This window comes from Polypterus senegalus, chromosome 15 (assembly GCF_016835505.1).
Source record: "Polypterus senegalus isolate Bchr_013 chromosome 15, ASM1683550v1, whole genome shotgun sequence".
Lineage (NCBI taxonomy): Eukaryota > Metazoa > Chordata > Cladistia > Polypteriformes > Polypteridae > Polypterus > Polypterus senegalus.
The window spans coordinates 26,754,274-26,776,413 of NC_053168.1; the positions used below are offsets into that span (position 1 = coordinate 26,754,274).

Genomic DNA, 22,140 nt, shown 5'->3' on the forward strand with positions numbered 1-22,140 from the left:
GTTTGTAAATTCAGCTTCCATTTCCTTTCATGGCTTTGGATGATTAAGATCTGATCAGTTTGAATTACTCACTTACTAATGCTTGAAAACAATAATGCAGCCATGTGCTGGTTAACTTAGTACACTTAGTATCTGTGTATAGCAGATCTTTTAGAACACATCACGTCAAACAAACACGCAGAGCAGTTCAAAATAACAGATAGATAGATAGATAGATAGATAGATAGATAGATAGATAGATAGATAGATAGATAGATAGATAGATAGATAGATAGATAGATAGATAGATACTTTATTAATCCCAAGGGGAAATTCACACATAACAGGTACCTCATATAACACATTGGCATTTGTGTTGGCAAGTCAAAGCTGAAATAGGTTTCCATCGGGATCTGATATCACACCAGATCTTTTGCAGTAACACGGGGGCTCAAGATTAGTGAGAACTGTCCCACTTGTCCATTATTACACTTGGAATGCCATCTACTGCTCCATAAACACATCTGCTTAAACCAAGCTTGGCTTGGACTGTTTCTCGTGTTTGGCTGTTTAATGAAGTACTAGGGTGTTATACCGCATTAGCCATTATAAACGTAGTGAGAAGTTAAGTAAAATGACACCTTTTATAGGCTAACCAGAAAGATTACGATATGCAAGCTTTCAAGGCAACTCAGGCACCTACTTCAGGCTGTTTACTGACAAATCCTTGTCCATTAACTAGCACATGATATATTATGAATGCTTTTATGTATTTATTTTTATTTTAAATCAAACAAAAACAAAAAAAGCTGCGCCCAACCATCTAACATTTTTAACTTCTCTGGAGCAGACTGGTATAGTTTTTTCATGGCAAAAGGTGTGTTAGGTAGAGCAATTTTTTGAGAACATGCGAGGCTCTCATTTAAATATGTACGTAATCAGACTTTAAATTAAAAACAGAACTGTAATGTATGTTTGGAATACTAAATAAAAGCTCAACACATTAATGTGGTTCTTGACACCTATTCACTTTTTGCGTTTTAATGTTCTTCATATTTTTTTGTATTTCTGTTCAAATCAGAATACATTATCCTCTAATATATTTGTAATCTGACCTTGGGTCCAAGTGGTCCTGGAAGTCCAGGATCTCCAGCTTCCCCTGGATCTCCCTGTTGAAACAGACAGTGTAGCTTTTTTCATATTGCACTTCCGTAGCATATCATGTACAGTTTAAGAATATTAGCCACTGAGGTATCAAACTGAACTACAAAAATTGTTATTTAAAAAAATGCTGTAATCATTTCTCTGTATGCATGCAATAAGATTATAATATTCCCTCTTTTATTTTTCTCTATTCTGCCAGAAAACAAAGATACATAGGAAATACTTTGGTTTGACCAAGTACAATAAAGAAGATTACTTTCTAAACTCAATACAACTGTTGGAAAAAAGACTATGAAACCTTCCCTTTTTTATGATCCATGAATAAGTCGTAGCATGCAAACATGAATGTTCATATTTATTAAATAAATGATCCATAAGAAGCACTGTACCTTTTCTCCTCTATCTCCTTTTTTTCCTGCAAGACCAGATAGACCAATTGCACCCTACAACAGGGAAAGAAAATTTAGAGAATGTTTGAACTTTTGAATGAACTGAGTACGTCTATTTTGCACTGCATGATAACTTTAGTTGCCTTCTGAATCAGAATGAGATTGATTAAATTCTTAAAATAAATGGATGAAGGGTAGTAATATACAATTTAGGATCAGTACAAGTAGAAACAGCAGAAGAAGAATCATCCAAAACTTGCTTTTACAATTTCAATGGCATCGCAGAGTGGACCAGCGCAACGATCTAAATATTTTACTGCTTATTATTCAGCTATGTAGATCCTCAGTTTTAACGCCTCGGAAAATTTAATATATAAAAACACTGGGGGGGCCAGCCAAACCCTGGAAGGCTTGCGGCAAAAATCACAAAATTCCATAAATATGTAAAAGAAAATTGAATTATTATTTAACGGAATAAAAATCATGAAATGAGAATAAAATATTTACTCTCTTACCAATTGGAGTATTCCCGTTAAACTAAGGTCCACTAGACTCGTTGAGTATTTTTAAGAGACTAAATAAATGATCTATTCGTTTTAACTGACATTCTTATAGATAAAAAAAATGACTCATTTAAATAACAGGAAAAATTATGTGAAAACTAAAGTGGTATGCAATGGGTCATCGTAACTCGACCTTCAGCTAATTAAATCACCTAAATACAAACATTGGTGTTATGAATACATTTTTTTTTTTTAATAGTTTATTCCTGTGAAAGAAAGTTAACTGGATCTAAAATAATGTAATTTATTGAATAAAATTATTAAAGTAAATTATTTAAAAAATAATGATTTATTGAAATTAAAAACCATAACTTTCTTGATATTAAAAACTACAACTTTTTTGATATTTTAGTTTATCATTTAAAAACGGAATAAGAATCTGAACATCACATGTTCGATAAATTCTGAAAAGAATGATACCCAACATATATATGCAGGTTTTAAAATAAGCCAGATTTAAAGCGTGACATAAATCTTCACATAAAATCTTTGCACAAAATCGTTGCACTTTAGGCTTACGATTTTTTATATAGAGAGAGTAGATAAACAATGTGCTGAATTTCTTATGTGGAATAAAAAAAATTGCATATTTTAAGAAAGTAAATGAGAATGTTAACTTTTACCAGTGGTTCCAGGACTCAATCTGATGAACCTCATGTGGCTGAAGATTTTTGTTCCAACCAGTTTAAAAATCGACAAAGCATTTTACTTCACATTAATCTCATTGTTTAATCTTTTTTCCTCTTATTCTGCACCCAGAAATTATGGCTGTGTGATTTTAACATTTTTTAAGGCATTTATAAAATATCTGTAATTTTGCTGCAGCTTTAAAAACATATCACTTATTTTTGGTTTACCAATTAATTTGCCCTTTTTTCTGTAGTTTGCTCCCTTAATTGTATCTTAATAATGAAAATTATAACAAGCAGAGCAGCACAATGGCAAACAAAACTGAACACTGAGAGGCTGCAACTACTCAGACCCACTAATGTTCTCGTTAGCAATTAATGAATTAAATAACTAGAGCATCTGGAAAAGTAGAATGAATGTCAAGATGATGATGAAAGTCATAAAAAACAATTTTTGATAAACATTATCTCTATGCATCATACATGAATGCTTGGTACATTGAAATAAAACTTTACCAGAATTAGATTTGCAATTTCAACATTGACCTTAAAACATAGAATTCTGGGAAATAACATCCTGCTTAAATTAGGCTAAAAGTCCAATTAAAACAGAACTTGGCTGGAAGAAAAACCTGTTGCCTACAGTGATACAGTGTGTTGCCGCACCTCCAACCTCAGAATCCCAAATTAATCTGAACGCAGCCATGCAACAGGTGACTCCTCATCACCACACTAGTTCGAATGGAACAGTGTGAAGTTTTTTACAGTAGCCAATCCTGCCACCAAACACCCATGTTTTCCCTGCAAGTTGGAGGTCCTGCTTGCAGGGCTGGATGCAGGTTAGCATCATACCCAGGGTAGTGCAATTGCAGGTTAAGGGCTTTGCTCAAGGGCCCAACAGAGTGGAGTCACTTATAGCATTTACGGGATTCGAACTGGCAACCTTCTTGTTGTTGGCACAGATCCCTAGTCTCAGTAACTACAGCTATTAAGTTTGAAAAATACTTCTGCAAAAAGTTGCATAGATTTTCTCTAGCCTTAGTCATGCTAACTGCACTAGGCCATGGTCTAAGTAATGGGGAACTATAGATTACAAACAGAGAACCAGGCCATAATATTTGAATACAGTTATACAGTTTTTTACAGCTGTAAACTTTAACACACGTACATAATTTGACAATGATTAGAAAAGTTGGGCCAGGGCCTGTTGTTGGCCTACGTCAGTAGTATTCTGACTTTTGTTGGTTACAATGGACTGTAGAGGGCTGGATGCAGGTTAGCATCATACCCAGGATGGAGCAATTGCAGGTTAAGGGCCTTGCTTAAGGGCCCAAATGAGGAGAGTCACATCTGGCATTTACGGGATTCAAACTGGCAACCTTCTTATTATCGGCACAGATCCCTAGTCTCAGAGCCATCACTCCACCACATGGGGTCCCCAGAATTAGGTTTAAGAATCCCAGATGTATACTAAATAGTATGTGATAGTTCTTATCTACTGTTATAAGAAATTAATGTAAAGTATTACCATTTGTCTAAAATACATGTCAAAGGATGATATGCTTAATAACACTTTATACTGTACAGTTTTGGTCTCCAGGCTACAAAAATGAACAAAGTGCTAGAAGAGGTCCAGAGAGGAGCAGCCAGGCTGATTCCAGAACTGCTGTGAATGAGTTATGAGGAAAGATTACAGAAGAGGAACCTTTTCAGTTTAAGTAAAAGGAGATTAAGAGGAGACTTAGTAGAAGTGTTTAAGGGACAGTACAGTGGATCGAAATTGTTAATTTAAAATTAGTTCATCCAGAATACTGGGATGCAGCTGGAAACTTGTGAAGGGTAAATTTTGCACAAACATTAGGAAGTTTTCTTCATGCTAAGAACCAAACATATTTAGAATAGGTTACTAAGCAGTGTGGTAGAGAGTAGAATTTGAGGGACTTTCAAAACTAGACTTGATGTTATTTTGGAGTAATTAAGTGGATAGGACTGGCGAGCTTTGTTGGGCTGAATGGCCTGTTCTCATCCAACGTTTTTTAATGTTCTACTGTAATGAAGTTATTAAAGTAGAAAACACAAAGTGCATGTGCCTGCTCCATAAGTTACAGTCTGCCTCAAACATATATTCTGTTATTAAATCTGAGCAAAAGTACAAAGTGGCGACTTAGTCCTTATTTGATAAACTATTATAAATGTGTAAATGAAACTTTTGTTTATTAGAAGTATTCAGCATTTTAAATTGTTTGGCTTGTCATTTGTGACAGATTAGGGTTTTTCTCGCACCCTTGTACCCACAGACCACTCGTCAGACACCAGATAAAAAGTCCAACTATTATTTATTATAATAATTATGTGCACAAAGCACCCTCCACTCCCAAATACTCAGTAAACAAATCAATAATCAAATAAACAATCCTCCACACCCAGACGCTTAGCCACCCTGCATCCCAACTCAGCTCGCCCGTCTGGGATTTCCCACAGTCCTTTATACTCCTTGACCCGGAAGCGTTTCACCCTCTCTGTCCATGTGACCTGGAACACTTCCGGGTCAGATAAAAATCCTTCTTTTCTTCACCCAGGAAGCACATCGTTCCCTTTGTTCATGTGACTATGACGTACTTCCTGGGTGTAAGGCAAATAGTCTCTGGGCCTCCCTGCACCGACTCCTGGTGCCCCCCATGGTATCCATCAGGGCTGTGCATTAAAAGTCCATTGTCCATAATTCCCTGCTGGCATTCGGGGCACCTCTATGCCGCAAGGAGGGCTCCATCTGGCGGCCTGGGGGTATTGGCCGGGATGAACGGCCGGCCATGTACCACACATTGTAATATACATGGTCAGTATGCCAAGTGCAGTATGCTTTATACTCTTAAAAGTGTTTTTTTTCTGTTTTGCACGTCTTCGATATTTACATACATTTGAACTTGTTTAATTTGGTTTAGGATTACCAAGCAACATAACATGAGCACCTTTAGAATTTACAAGGAAAAAACCAGGACATCTCATTCCGGCATAAAGAGAAAATCCTCACAGACTCTAACCAAGCGTGCACTTAAAGCCATTCTCCTGCGATTTAAAGGTTCACTCAATATTTCCCAAACACACACTCTTCTTTTGTTTGAAATATTTAGGGCTTTTTTCTGCAGATTTAACAAGAAACATAATAGTATTGATTTTACATTTAAAATGATAAGTTTTCTTAGTAAGAGATTGTAGCTTAAGTCACCATACCTGAAAAGCATTTGTAGAGGAAGCAGATTGCGATACTCTGGAAATATGAAACTGTGCTGAAAAGTGCATTGTGCCCTGCGATTCCAAATCATTCTCAAGGCAACAACATCCAGCAACTACAGTTAAGTTTGACAAATTCTTCTACTAAAAGTTACATAGTCTTCCACTAGCCTACGTCATGGCAACTTTACTAGGCCATGAAGTGGGATAATCTAAGTGACAGGGAACCACAGACATCAAAGATTACAGACACAGCACCGGGTCATAATATTTGAATACAGTTATACAGTTTATACAGCTGTAGAATTTTAATACACATACACAATTTGACAATGACTAAAAAAGATGTTGCTGGCCTAGCTCAGCAGTATTCTGACTTTTGTTGGTTACAATGGATTGTGGAGGGTGCAAAGGCTCATTTCCTTCCAGTGTGATGTTAAATGGAGTTGTTGTTTCCTTTAATTCTTGTAATCTGGCCTATCTTTTGTTAGTGTGAAAATAGGTTAATTTTCTTAGAATTTTTACCAAAGATACTGACTTTTGAAGCACTGGTTTGTTCAGTAGAAATGTTTCTTTATGGTTATGAATGTTGTATATGTGTGTGTACTTCAATTGACATTGTTTTAAATTTGCAATTCTGAGTTTTTACTCTGAGTCTATGCTTAGTGCAAAGTGTTCTGCAATATAAAATGAACTGAGTTCTACACAGCAAGGATATTTTATTCACTATAGTTTGTGATTTTTGTGATTCTGTTAATAAGTATTAAGTGTATGAATAATAATATAAGTGTTTATTTGTATGAGAAACTAGCGAGTGGGGCGGCATGGTGGCACAGTGATAGTGCTGCTGCCTTGCAGTAAGGAGACCTGGGTTCACTTCTCTGTGTGGAGTTTGCATGTTCTCCCCGTGTCTGCGTGGGTTTCCTCCCACAGTCCAAAGACATGCAGGTTAGGTGTATTGACGATCCTAAATTGTTCCTAGTGTGTGCTTGGTGTGTGTGTGTGTTTGTCCAGCAGTGGGCTGGTGCTCTGTCTAGGATTTGCTCCTGCCTTACGCCCTGTGCTGGCTAGGATTGGCTCCAGCAGACCCCCATGACCCTGTGTTAGGATATAGTGGGTTGGGAAAATGGCATGACATGACTATCGAATACATACAGCTCTAGTTGCCATATTGCTGAACATTTTATGTTTTGTTTCCTACAACAGACTTGTATGTTAGCTTTCAATATATCATGTAATACTACTTCAAGGTTATAGTTGTCCCATAACATGTAGGTGTACAATTTTAGTAATTAAAAAAAAATGAAGGAATTAATCATTTACAATATCTAGGAAATTACTAAAGATAATGTAAGTATACATTCTGAATCAACAGACCTTTTCACCTCTGTCTCCTCTTGATCCAGGCTCTCCTTTTTCTCCACCATCTCCCTACAAAAGTGAGAATAAAATGAGTAATTATGAAAAATATATTGTTCTCCAGATTCCACCAAACCGGAGTTAATAACAGTTCTTAACATCAGTCAGTTCAAGGGAATATTCACACTGTGCCATTAATGCACAATGGACAGGGCATTCTGGTGGTCCTCTCATGCTACAGCAAAACTGAAAGTGCAAAATGTGTAGGACTTGTACACAACTTCTCTCACATTTTGTGGCAGGTAAAGAACTTTGCTATTTTTCTCATTCTCATTAATGTCAGATTTCAGTTTTTTAATTTTTAATAAATTTGCAATGCTATGCAAAAACATATTTTCGTTTTGTGGTGATGGGTTATTGAGTGTAGATCAGGGGTTTCCAACCTGGGGTGAAGAGATTTCAGGGGGTGCAACAAAGAAGAATGGCGCATTGCTATTCATGATCATGGCGAATTGGTGTCTTGCAGTGTTCCATCATTTGTAGGTCATTCATGAGTTAGAGCTCATATTCTATGATATGAAAAGAATCAAGTATTCTGTGCACAAGTTTCACCTGTGAATGAAACACAGAAAAGTGTGTTGTTGCAGGCTTCTTGTTGCGGGTGCAGCATTCATAAATGCAAATAACCTTTGTTAAGAGAATGGAATTTGGACCTTGCAATGATCCACAGAGAGCACTGAGATCTAGTATTGATTTCTGTGCAAGCCCTGATTGCGAAACGTCACTGATTTCAAGGTCTGATTGACATTTTTGCCAGAGGAGGACTGAATTGGATGCAACACCTGCTGCTTACACTCAGCCTATCTCTCCGGCTGGCAGTCCTGGCAGTAGTGTGGCAAATTTGAACTGTGCCGCACATCTGTTTTTGAACTGCAGTGCAGGTGTTATCAGGAGACAAAGCTTCTTGACTGTGTTTCATTGTTTAGCTGCCATCTGTTGCTTCACAAGGGTCTCCAGTCTCCCAAACCCATAGATTGTGTGTCATCGGCACTTGATGCATCAAGGGATACCCCAAGCATTGGATCATCAGTCGAGTGTCTAAGCTTCATGGGGACACATTTTCAAGATTACTGAGATCCATAAAGGTAAATTGCTTTATATTAAAATGTTTTGCACTGAGTTAAAGACTTAGTTTTTTGTGTTCATCCACAGTATGGGCAGAGTGGTGGCTCTGAGGCTAGGGATCTGCAGTGGCAATTGGAAGGTTACTGGTTCGAATCCCATAAATGCCAAAAGGGACTCTGCTCTGTTAGGCCCTTAACCTGTAATTGCTCCATCCTGGGTATGACGTTAATCTGCCTCCAGCCCTGCATGTAGGCCTTCCAACCTGCAGGGAAAAACTTGGGGGTTGGTAGCAGAATTGCCACTCTTGCCACCATAAAAACCCTCACACTGTTCCACTCCATCTGAACTAGTATGGTGCTGAGGTATCGCCCATTGCATGGCTACACTGGGGTCCTAATCTGGATCCTAAGTTAGTTTGTCGTGTCGTGGGTGTGGCAATGTGCTGTATCAGCGTGTGCTCCTAACCTCTCTCATCCACAGTACTGTATGGGGTGGAAATCTGACTTCTTAAGCTTCAAATGTGATATTACTTTTGTAGGATGTGTGAATATAAATCAAACATTTTCTAGGGTTGCAAGGCATAAAAAAGATTTAGGAACCACTGGTGGGTGTAGACTGATGGGGAAATGTCAAACCTCTATATTTAAAATGAAATCTACAACACAATAAAGAAGGTAGAAAGTGAGTGGGCCTGAGTACTTTCTGAATCCACTGTATGTGTATTTCTTAAATCAGAAATTGTTTCAGTAAAGTTATGAAGTTGAACCCATTCCTTTTTACTTTTCTCTTGGCTCTGCCATGTGCTAGCTTGTTCAGCGTCTAAAGTATTTGAAATAGCTTGTAATTGTTGTCTATCCTTTATAATATGGTGATTTCATCGTGCAAATTATAAGAAGACAGGCTTTCTTGTAGTTCGGGACGGTTTAAATTTGTTCTTTCTCATTTGGCCTTTTATGTCACTAGAGTGAAACATTCTTTTTAAATACAAACTTACATAAATATACTTATTTTAGGCTTTACAGATATCAGCCCCACAAAGTGCAAAGATGAAGTTAAATGTAAAAAATTAAAACATGAATTTGGTATTACAGAAATGCAGCTCTGCAAATCACTATCTGTCTCTAATGCTACATTTGACTCCATCATTATTGTTTTTCAGATTTAATTTATAAAAGCTCTTGCAGAAGTACAACATTAGAACGGCATATTCCACAGCTATTTCATAAATGTACATATGGTTAGAAACTGCATGAGATTAAACTAGTTTAATTAACGTTTAAATAAAACCGAAACACTCTTTCCCAACAGAAACAACAAACATCTTAGCAGTCACAAAGGAGAGCACACTAAGGCAAAAAGCACACAAGAGGCATTTTGCCTAAATAATTAAGTACTAATATTTAACAATAGGCAATGAATATTTTAAATCCCATTTTACCCAGGGTGATCATCCAGGCAGAAGTAGTAGTCCCTAGCCTGCAATAATACAACATTATTAATATGAAATAAGGTTATACCTTGACCCTTGCAAAATAAACTTCAGCACCATGTTAAAAGTGAAGTAGCCGACAAAACACGAAACGTCGGGGCATCTGCAAAGTTCTGCATTTCACATCATGAGAACTTATCAGCCCATCTTTGTTTTTAAAATTGCCCAAGATTAATTAATTTTAAGATAAACTGCAAGTGCAAGACAACTTCTACAGCATGTATATGAGAGATGATCAAGAAATTTTGCGTCTATTAAGAGAAACATCAGTTTAAAGAGAAAGCTGTTTTTCAAAATAATCCTTGTGAACACTAATGCACTTTTTTATTATGTTACTTGAGCTTTTTTATTCAATTATTCTTCTATGGCTAATTCAGCATCTTCATCATTGGTATAGAGCATCCCATAGAGGCAGTCCTTTAAATTAGGGCAAAGGTGGTGTTTCCACAGGACTAGAACTGCAGAATAGGAAGGCTGTAGTATATCTTCAAATCCATGATTTTGCAGAGCAATCTTTGCAATTCATACAGCCATGCTTCCTTAAATGACTGTCAAAGCAAAACAGTTGTGGCCTGCAGGGGGCACACCACCTCCTCAAACCCGACACAGACAGACGCAAGACGCAAACTCAGTACACTTTTTTTTTTTGGCTGTGGGAAACGCTTCCCTAGTTTCTCACCTTCTCAGCAGAGTTACTAGCACAATAAACAGCACACAGCGATGTCTTTTCTTCTTCTTGTCTTTCTCTCTCTTTCTCTTTCTTCTGCCTCCAATCCACCTCCAGCAAGTATTGTCCAAGACTCTGGCTCCTGGAGCAGTGGCAGAGGGTTTCGTTTATTCTGCACCCAGGAATACTTCCAGTGACCTGTTAGTGTGATCTGGAAACACTTCCAGGTGAGGCGAAAGCCAGACAAAGTAGGGCTCTGCATCCCTTCAGCACCCCCTGGTGGTGCCCACGGAACCCAACAGAGCTGTGCAGAACTCCAACTCCCATGTTGTCCTGTGGGAGCCTGAGACACCAATGTGCCACCTAGTGCTCTGGGGGAGATAATGCCCTATGCATGTGCTCTCCCTTGGACCTTCCATTACATAGGTGTCCTGGTTAGTTAAGGACCCTGGCTGTTCAACACATAGTGTATTATGGATCAGTTCTGCAGGTCTTTTGAGTCATGTAATCAATACAGACTACCCCCTGAACATTATAAAAGCGGTGTCCACGTTATCTTGCTGGCACTGGACTGGCTTCTTAAATTTCTTTGGTGTTCTATTGGTTCAATTCTTTTTGGACTCTGGGTTATAGTGTTGTAGACAGGTTTCATTCATTTCATTCCTCCTTAAAATTCTCCCAGTCTGACAAAATCTCCAAATCCTCCTTGGCACATCTGATATAATGATACTTCATTTGAACAATCAACCATCTGGACACTCTTGCTCATGTTTAATTGTTTGTGAAGAATGGATTTAACTGACCCATAACTAATCCTTAAAATGTCAGCCTTCTCACACACCATTACTCTCTGATTCTTCACTACATCAAACTGAGTTAAAAAGGCTTGGTCTGTCCTTGGAGTCAGGTTAGATTCTCTGGAGAAAGTGGTGGAACAGAGGTCAAACAAGAAACTACTTACTCTTCTGGACAATGAAGCTTGAACCCCAGTGTGAGGTGCTGGTTAAACAGAGGAACACCTTCAGAACAGACTGAGATAGTGCTCCTTGGAGCAATGTAGTTAAGTAAGGATGTCCCTACCCTCAGCCGTCAGGTTCTGTAATGAGTCACCCTACGGCCGGGGTGGTGTTGTTCTCAGTTGTCTGAGTGGTATTAAGCCAGTTTAACAGACATCTCAGCAGACAATGATGCTATGTTCAATGTAATATGCCAATGACTGGCACACTCTATAACATTACTACTGTGAAATTGTTACTCATAAGGCTATATGCAATTCTAATTACTTTTCACTTTAGTACCATAAATATTTAGTCTATTAATATCCTTTGTCAGGCATGCAGGTCTGAGGATCACCTTACTGGCTCATCCTTGATAATTACTACCACCCTGGGTGATAATAGTATTGTCTCTTTCTGTTCCCACAGCACAGAGAAGATGCCCAGTGAGAGTAACTGATTCTACCCCTTCCAGTCAGAGGACCATATATTGGAAACGAAGAAGGTAGTATCTCATCGTGGATTAACTCTTGACGGAGACAGAACGCCCCAACATTTATTTTAGATCCCATGACATACCTCACACAACCACACATATAGACCAGGGGTTGGCAACTTTTCAGTGATGTCTTGCCGAACCTATCTTACTATGCTGTTCCACTTGCCAACATAATTCTACCAATTTTGTTATATATGGCATCAAAATTGGTCCGGGTATAATGGGCTTCAAAAGTATTATAACCTGATCTTATATTATTGGTCATTCAATGTTTTAAAATACATAGGATCATATGTGAAAAGAATATTTTTGTCAAATTTAAATTTTCAACACATTTATTAAAAAAAAAAAAAGTTTTTTCAATACAAAATGCATAGTTTGAATAAGAAAAAATTATCAAGAATTCTAATATGATTAATCATTCTTTATTATTAATCAGAGCTATTAATCAATTAATGCAAAGCAATTGTATAACTACATTCAGTGGCTTTATTTTCGTTCCAATTATTTAACTAAAATAAGTGGTTTATTTTAGAGTTTTTAAATGTTAACTGATGTTTAGTTTGATAATGTCTTTGTACACTTCACGTACGATACACAACACTTTCACAGTAGGCCTATAATGCACACAGAGCATGATGCTTTTGTTGGAGAAATCCATATTCATTCGTCAAAGAGTCTTGAAAAGAGCAAAGATCAACAAGTTTTTGCCTTTTTTGAGTCATTTTAAGGGCAGGATATTACTTAATAATAACAAGAGGAGGTTTGTTTTGACATACCACGCCCTGCACTGAACACGTGGTTTACCTTTGCACTTGAGTCATATGTGCAAAACGTAGGTGGGGACACGGAGCATGAACGCATGCGCTGTACTTAAAATATAATAACAAGAGGTTTGCTTTAACGTACCACAGCCTGCACTGAACACATGGTTTTCATTTACATGTGAGTCGAATATGCAAAACCTGGGTGAGGGCACAAACGCTTGTTCTGTGATTAAAATATAATTTTTTACTATATTTCAATTCAATCAGAGTGCCATTGAAAATTGATCACAATTGAAAATTGGTTGCTGACCCCTGATATAGACAATTCTTTTTATAAGTATACTATATTCTGCTATTGCGACATTGTCATTTCTCCTCGGGATTAATAAAGTCTCTTCCTTTCTACCTATAATTCATTCAACTGTCTAAAACTCTTTTTCTGTCATCAAATGCTGAAAGACAGCCAGAACTTAGATGACCGTGCTGTGAAAGAATTCCAGAGTTCGTTTTTTAACTGTGGCATATGAAAGCAACTGTTCATCTTACATACTGACTGGGTGAGAATGAATCTCAGAAGACATATTGTTCAATTAGAGGTTCAGTAATAACACATTATTTTTACTTTGCCTTTCATCCTACATATTGACATATTAAATTCTGAGAAAATGAAACATACACTCAAAACTGCATATGACAGAAACTTATAATTTATATATTTTACTACACAGTAGCTAGTCTTTGACCATCTACAAAATCAGCAATAACTCTTTAGGTTCAGGACTAAAGGTTGTGATTAACCCATGTAATTCACAGGTTCCTAGGGTCAATATTGTCACATGTACTGTATATTTAAGTAAAGAAAATAACATATCCACTTTCTGACATTCCATGTATAAAAGTCTAAAAATGTTCCGTACCAAAATAGTCTTCAATATTGAATTAGCATCATCTTCTAGTAGAATATACTGTAAATAAAGACTGTAAGAAACCTCTCATTGTGGTGTAGCTGATTCCTTTGTGGCCTTCCTATAACAACCATCATTTGATTCTCAGCTAGATTCGGTGCAAAATGCAGCTTCTGGAGATATCTGAGACGTCTTCATTGTAAGGGTAACTAAAGGTCCTAATTTTATGCTCTGCATCTGGACAAGTCATTGGGTATTCCAGCTTTTATTTCAAAATGGAACCTTCAACCTACATAGTCAATCACCAGACTCTGATTTAAAATTCGATCTTCTAGAGCCTTAAGCTGGGAGCACCTATGAATGTAGTTTCAAACTGTTTTACATAAAAATATTTACATGTCTTGAATGTAATACTACAGCTGAGGCAATGCCATGCTATGGTAAGAGAAATATTCCAGGGGTCTTGGCTTTAAGCATGGCCATGAACATCATGAAAATCAAAAGCAAATGCCACAAATTCTCGTTCTGCTTTGCCTGAAACTGATTCATTGAGTTGGAAAATGAATGACCAATAAGATAAATTAACAGTTAAAAAGTAATTAAACGATAACAATTCTTATTTAAAAAGGAGAATTTACATAAAAGTAAGAATGGTGGAATGGTGTGCAGTGGGTAATGCAGGTGCATTCAGCTGCAGGGTGATGAGTGTAAATCCTGGTTTGAGGGAAATTTTCTCCCTGTCTGTATGAGATTTGTTCAAACCAGAGCGCACATTAAGATCTCAAGATGCCGGTCTGCTTATGATTCCAAGGATTAATAAAATAACAGTGGGAGGTCGAGCTTTTAGTTACAGAGCCCCTAAACTGTGGAATGGTCTGCCTGCTACTATAAGAGATGCCCCTTCAGTCTCAGCTTTTAAATCCCAGCTGAAGATCCACTGCTTGAGTTTGTCATACCCTGACTAGAGCTGCTGATTAACTGTACAGACTGCATCTCTGTTGTTAGTCATTAGCACTAAAACATAAGTAACATGGCAGTTATAATTGGATACTAACCCTCACCTATTTTGTTTCTCTTCTCGGTACTCAAATGTGGCACTTGGGGCCACGGCCCACTTGCCAAGTTGTTTTGTCTGCCTAAGGTAAAGTCATCCCTGAAGGAGGATCGCAGGAATCATGGGAAAGAGGGGTCCTTTCATCGGATTAGCGCTATTTCAGCTGTGGAATGGCCAAATGGGGGAGGCAGCTTGATGGATGAGGTCTCCAGGACTCTAAATAAATCCAAATCATATTATGTCATTTATTGTAAAATTCTGTTCCGTACTTCTAAAATTTTTATTTTTATACTGTATTGAGGATTTGTTCTGATCTGTGTATTGTATTGTATTGACCCTATTCGTTTTGACACTCACTGCACACCCAACCTACCTGGTAAGGGGTCTCTCCTTGAACTGCCTTTCCCAAGGTTTCTTCCATTTTTTCCCTACAAGGGTTTTTTTTGGGAGTTTTTCCTTGTCTTCTTAGAGAGTCAAGGCTGGGGGCTGTCAAAAGGCAAGTCCTGTTAAAGCCCATTTCGGTACTTCTTGTGTGATTTTGGGCTATACAAAAACAAATTCCAATAATATGTACATTAGGATTACTGTCTACTCTTGACTCATCCATTTTGGGTATGTTTGCGAGTGTGCCCTGTAGAGAGTTAGTAAGAACATAAGAAATCTAACAAACAAGAGGAGGAGACCATTCAGTCCATCGGGCACATTTGTTTATCTCATGACTAAGTTGTCCCAATAACTCTTCCAGATTCTTCTTAAAGGTTTTCAAGGTTTCTGTTTCAACTACATGTCCTGGTTGTTTGTTCCATATTCCCATAACTGTTTATGTAAAGAATTGCTTTCTGGCTTCATTCTTAAATGAACTTCCTCTTAATTACCACTGGTTGTCCTCGAGTACACGATTCACTCTTAAGCTGGAAGAATTCTGTGTTATCACTACTGTTCTGCCCCACATCTTGTTAGTTGAAACTGTTATTTGTTAAACTGTGCTCCCCCTTCATCTTGTCATTTATTAACACACCTGTCAGTCACGTCCCATACTCGCAGTGGTACTATAAAAGTCTATGAAACTCACGTAAAGCACGTAGGTCCCATAATAAACATTTGAATACAATACACCCCATGTGTCTCACGTAGGCACCCCTTTATCTCTTGTTTCGGTCACGTCCAAAACGTATCCTTAGGGTATATAAACCCCTGGGTCTGGTTAGTTGTGGTACGCAGCAATTTGAACCTCTGTCTACGTGCTTCTCTTCGTCTTGATCCAACCCTGGAAATCACTCGCCTTGTAAGTGTCTTTTGAAGCTCTATTGTTTAATGTACACTGTCTGCTATGTATTGTTTTGTAAATTATTCTTTATTGTCTTTGATTGTACACATGTAAATGCCTGTATGTTTCTTTTGTATATGTTTCAGTTTACAACGAAGTACGTCCAGTAAAAGCCTTCAAGATAGCTCGCTCACCCCTTGTCGTTTTTTATGTGGATGTACCGAGTTGTTTAAGCTCTCTGCGGCCGCATAGTGCGGAGTGAGGCAGAAAAGTAAAAAGGCGAATCCACATCGCGGGACAGACTGCAAGAGAATCGTTAAGACAGCTAAGTTAAGGAACATTCTGGCCACGCGGATCAAAGAAGGATCCTACGGCAACTTAGAAAAGGGCAATTCCACGGCGCGGGACAGAACCGCAGAACATTGCTCCTCACTTGCTAAGTAAAGGGACGTTCGTGCCAGGGATCAAAGGGAAGGATCTCTGGGCAACTTGGCTGAAAGACAGTATTCACACCGCAATCGGAGTGCAACATCTTACGGCTTCTTTTAAATCAACTGACTCCGCCTACTGACCGGTTGAAGCGCAACATGGAGAAGGTATGCAAAACCGACGCTGCTTCTGTGGCCAGCTCGAGACACACGCGCTATTCCAACGCGTCAGCAAGCAGCCCCGCAACCAAAGCCCGCGCAATGGCTGAAGCTGCGCGTGCACGTGCATCCTTTGCAGAAAAGAGCTTGCCATTAAAAGAGAACGAGCAAGAATGGAGGCAGAGAGACTTGCACTGGAGGCAGCACAAGAAGCTCTTCAGTCCGAAAAAGAAGCTGCTGTCGCAGTGGCCGAAGCTGAAATATTCGAAGCTGCAACGGATTTACAAAATGATGAGATACGCAGCCGCCGAAGCTCATCTCAAGCTAAGGGAAGGACAGCGGAGTATGTACGGGAGCAGAGTGTATGGCTCACTCTTGACGCTGTCACCTCTCAGCCTAACTCAACTACATGCATAGAAATGGAAAAATCACCTGCAGCACAACAGGACATCATACTGAGGAGTCCTCCACGCATCTCAGGTGACCACCCGTTTTCTATGAGGGTTCAGGCAGGAGAAAGTGAAGACGTCCAAACAGTGTCATCACACTCACCACACGCCATGTACCCAAAACTTCCCCAACAAGCAGGACTGCCTGATCAGCACATTAATACCCCTCTAAAGAGCAGCCCTCTCACAGATCCAGCCTTAAATACAGAACTGTTCCCCCAGCATAACCAGCATTCTATGCAGCAGGTCCAGGCTTCTGACATGGTTGACTTTGCAAAGTATTTGGCACGCAGGGAACTTGTTACAACTGGACTCATAAAGTTTGATGACCGACCTGAGAACTACAGAATGTGGCAATCATCCTTTATGAACGCTACCCGAGGGTTAGACCTGACTGCAACTGAGGAGCTGGATCTGTTAATAAAATGGCTGGGGAAAGAATCAGCAGAACATGTCCGCAGAATCAGAGCTGTTCATATAAATAATCCAAGGGCAGCTCTTAAAATGGTCTGGGATAGACTGGCAGAATGTTATGCTGCACCAGAAGTGATAGAAGGCATTCTGTTTAGGAAACTAGAGAACTTCCCACGCATATCCAGCAAAGATTATGTCCGGCTAAGAGACCTAGGAGACCTTCTCATGGAGTTGCTGTCTGCAAAAGAAGATGGATATCTACCTGGTCTTGCTTACTTAGATACAGCTCGTGGAATTAATCCAATTGTGGAAAAATTACCTTACAGCATCCAAGAAAAATGGATATCAGCAGGATCAAGGTTTAAAGAGGAACATGACATGTGCTACCCTCCTTTCTCTTATTTCACAAAGTTTGTATGCAATGAAGCCAGAACCAGGAATGACCCAAGCTTCGCACTATCTGGAAGTTATAATGATCCAGTCAGGCATGGTAAGCCTTTATACAAGAATTTTAATCAAAGAGCTCAGATATCTGTCCATAAAACAGATGTCATCCCATCTATGGTTTCAAGTACACTTAAACCAGGAAAAAAGGATGAACTCCTGAAGTACTGCCCCATCCACAACAAGCCTCATCCCCTGGCAAACTGTAGAGGTTTTAGAGGAATGACCATAGAGGAGCGCAAGACATTTCTGAAAGACAATCGTATATGTTTTAGATGCTGCGCTTCATCTTTTCACATAGCAAGAAACTGTAAATTGGAGCTGAAGTGCAACGAGTGTGACAGCGACAGACACAGCACAGCCATGCATCCAGGCCCTGCTCCCTGGTCATCAAAATCTGATGCACAAGAGTCCAGATATGAGGCTAATGAAGAAGAAGACCTCAGCAGCTCACCTACAGTTTCTTCTCATTGCACTGAAGTATGTGGCCAGGATCTACAGGCACGCTCATGCTCAAAGATATGCCTTGTTAAAGTGTATCCACAAGGGCAGCCCGAGAAGACAGTTAAAATGTATGCCATTCTAGACGATCAAAGCAACCGGTCACTAGTGAGATCAGAATTCTTTGATATGTTTGACATTCAAAGCAGCCCATTCACATACTCTTTAAGGACCTGTGCTGGAGTTATGGAGACAATTGGCAGGAAAGCAGTTGGCTTCCAAATAGAGGCTGTGAATGGAGGAGTAAGTATAGCCCTGCCTCCACTTATTGAATGCAATGAGATTTTGAACAATCGCTCTGAAATACCAACACCAGAGGCAGCACGACTCCACCCTCACTTACAGTCTGTGGCATGCCACATCCCAGAATTGGATAATAATGCCCATATTCTGCTACTGCTTGGAAGAGATGTCATCAGAGTGCACAAAGTGAGGCAGCAAATTAATGGCCCTCATAATGCACCCTTTGCTCAAAAACTTGACCTAGGTTGGGTTCTTGTAGGCGAAGTTTGCCTGGGAAATGCTCACAAACCGGCAGTTTGTACTTTCAAGACAAGTGTGCTGGAAAATGGACGACCTTCACTTTTCACGCCTTGCTACAGCCACCTTCGCTTGAGAGAACGGGTGACTTACGGGGAGCCAACACCATTGGCCCCTTTGATCAAGTCCGCACATAATGATGTACTGGGCAAGTCAATATTTGAGAGAACTAAAAATGACAACAAATTTGCCCCCTCTATTGAAGATCAAATCTTTTAAAAATTATGGAAGAAGAACTTAGCAGAGATGAAGCAAATAGCTGGGTTGCACCACTCCCTTTCAAATCTCCCAGACCTCGTCTCCCCAATAATCGTGAACAGGCTCTTTCTCGCCTTGTCTCTCTGCAGCATTCTTTAGACAGAAGACCCGAGATGAAAAAGCAGTTCACCAGCTTTATGGAAAAAATATTCAAGAATGGACATGCAGAACCAGCCCCTCCACTGAAAGAAGGGGAGGAATGCTGGTACCTGCCAATTTTTGGAATATATCATCCACAGAAGCCTGGTCAAATAAGGGTAGTTTTTGACTCCAGTGCACAGTACTGTGGCATGTCACTAAACAGCATTCTACTGAAAGGACCAGACTTAAATAATTCTCTACTTGGCGTGTTGATCCGTTTCAGAAAGGAACCCGTAGCGGTAACTACAGACATTGAGCAAATGTTCTATTGTTTCATGGTGAGAAAAGACCACCGGAAATATCTGAGGTTCCTGTGGCATCAAGACAATGACACAACTAAAGACATAACTGAATATCAGATGCGAGTGCATGTTTTTGGAAATAGTCCTTCCCCTGCAGTTGCCATCTATGGGTTGAGACGAGCAGCTGAGGAAGGTGAACATGAGCATGGAGCAGATACACGGCAGTTTATTCAGAGACATTTTTACGTAGACGATGGTCTTATTTCTCTGCCAACGGAAACTGAAACCATTAGTCTGCTAAAACGGACACAAGCATCTTTGGCACAATCTAACCTAAAGCTACACAAAATCGCTTCAAACAGTACCTTAGTAATGAAAGCCTTTACAGCAGATGACCTAGCCAAAAGCATAAAAGACTTGGATATTACTAAAGAGATTCTTCCAGCCCAAAGAAGTCTAGGACTCAGTTGGGAGATAGAATCTGACACGTTTACATTTACAATTTCAGAAGGAGAAAAACCATTTACACGTCGTGGAGTTTTATCCACAGTCAACAGCCTTTTTGACCCCCTTGGTCTAGTAGCCCCAGTAACCATACAAGGAAGGGCTTTGCTGCGAAAAATCTCCCATGGCCCTGGTGACTGGGATACGCCACTTTCAAAGGATAAATTAGAAGAATGGAAGATCTGGCAAAACTCTTTACAGGATTTAAAATATCTTCATATACCACGCACATATGCTCCTCATGGCCTGGCCCAGGCAAAGCATACTGAATTGTGTGTCTTCTCAGATGCATCTAATGTGGCCATTGGTGCAGTAGCATACCTTAAAATTACCACTAAGAATGGACAGTGTCGTGTGGGATTTGTTCTGGGAAAAGCCAAATTGACCCCCCGGCCAGAACCAACCATACCGCGCCTTGAACTGTGTGCAGCAGTACTCGCAGTAGAAATGGCAGAACTCATTCTAGATGAGATGGATTTCCAGCCGGACTCAGTCAAGTTCTACTGCGACAGTAAAGTTGTTCTCGGCTACATATTCAATGAGACCAGGCGTTTCTTTGTGTACGTACACAACAGAGTCCAACGCATTCGTCAGACCACAAAGCCAGAGCAGTGGCATTATGTTCCCTCAGATCAAAATCCTGCTGATATAGCAACCAGATCAGTACCTGCTTCTCAGCTTGCCAACACTTTTTGGTTTACCGGACCAGCTTTTCTATACAAGCAACAACAAATTTCCCATGAAGCACAAGAAAACTTTGAACTTATCCATCCTGAGCTAGATGCGGAAGTACGCCCACAAATAACCAGCTTCATCACTCTGACTAGAGAGAAACCACTCAGTCCTAAGCGCTCCAACGCTTCTCCACCTGGCATTCTGCCCTGAGAGCTGTTGCACTTCTCATCCATATAGTCCGTTCTTTCAAGTCATGCTCTGACTCACACGGAAACTGTAATGGCTGGCACTGGTGTAACAAACCACGTACCCCAGATGAGCTCACTGCTGCAAGGAATGTTATTCTTAAGTCAGTCCAGAGAGAGGCGTACTCAAACGAAATTGATTCACTCACAGCAAAGAGGGACCTCCCCATAAGCAGTTCTCTTCTTAAACTCCACCCTATGCTGAATGATGGTTTTATCAAAGTAGGGGGGCGACTGAAGCATGCAGATATCGACCAAAGTGAAAAGAACCCTATTATACTCCCAAGGAAAAGTCATGTTACAGCTTTGTTAGTGGAACACTATCACAAAGACGTGCAACATCAGGGCCGTCTATTCACAGAAGGAGCCATTAGAGCATCAGGTCTGTGGGTAGTTGGTTGTAAAGACTTGTAAGTTCTGTTCTTCATCTTTGCACCACCTGTCGTAAGCTCAGAGGCAAGATGGAAAACCAATTGATGGCAGACCTTCCCCAAGAACGTATCAACTCATCCCCTCCTTTCACCTATATAGGACTGGATGTGTTTGGCCCATGGTCAGTTACCACACGACGCACAAGAGGAGGTGTGGCTCAAAACAAGCGTTGGGCAATACTTTTCACTTGCATGAGCACTAGAGCTGTGCACATCGAAGTAATAGAATCCATGGACACCGACAGTTGTATCAATGCCTTGCGAAGATTTTTTGCAATACGTGGCCCTGCAAAGCAACTTAGGTCTGACTGTGGAACAAACTTTATTGGAGCTAGCAGGGAACTAGGATTTGTAAAAGACTCTGAGAAACATCTGAGCATCCTACGATACTTAAGCAAAGAGGGGTGTACTTGGGAGTTCAACCCCCCTCACGCATCACACATGGGAGGTGCCTGGGAGCGTATGATTGGCATGACACGTAGAATACTTGACTCTATGTTTCTACAAAGTAGACTGTCTCACCTCACTCATGAAGTCCTTTGTACCTTTCTGGCAGAAGTATCTGCAATACTAAATGCCAGACCACTTGTCCCAATTTCCTCTGACCCAGAGATGCCATTTCTATTG

At 39.7% G+C, this 22,140-nt stretch overlaps 1 protein-coding gene across 2 annotated transcripts in view; it reads right to left on the reverse strand.

Moving 5' to 3' along the window:
* Positions 1 to 22,140, reverse strand: part of col22a1 (collagen, type XXII, alpha 1) — a 401,136-nt gene that overhangs the window by 169,834 nt on the left and 209,162 nt on the right. For both annotated transcript variants that reach the window (XM_039736671.1, XM_039736672.1), the window contains exons 13-15: positions 7,333 to 7,386; positions 1,533 to 1,586; positions 1,095 to 1,148 (exon numbers count right to left, since the gene is read on the reverse strand). In XM_039736671.1, coding sequence (XP_039592605.1) covers positions 1,095 to 1,148; positions 1,533 to 1,586; positions 7,333 to 7,386 — 162 coding nt within the window. The remainder of the gene's footprint in view (positions 1 to 1,094; positions 1,149 to 1,532; positions 1,587 to 7,332; positions 7,387 to 22,140) is intronic.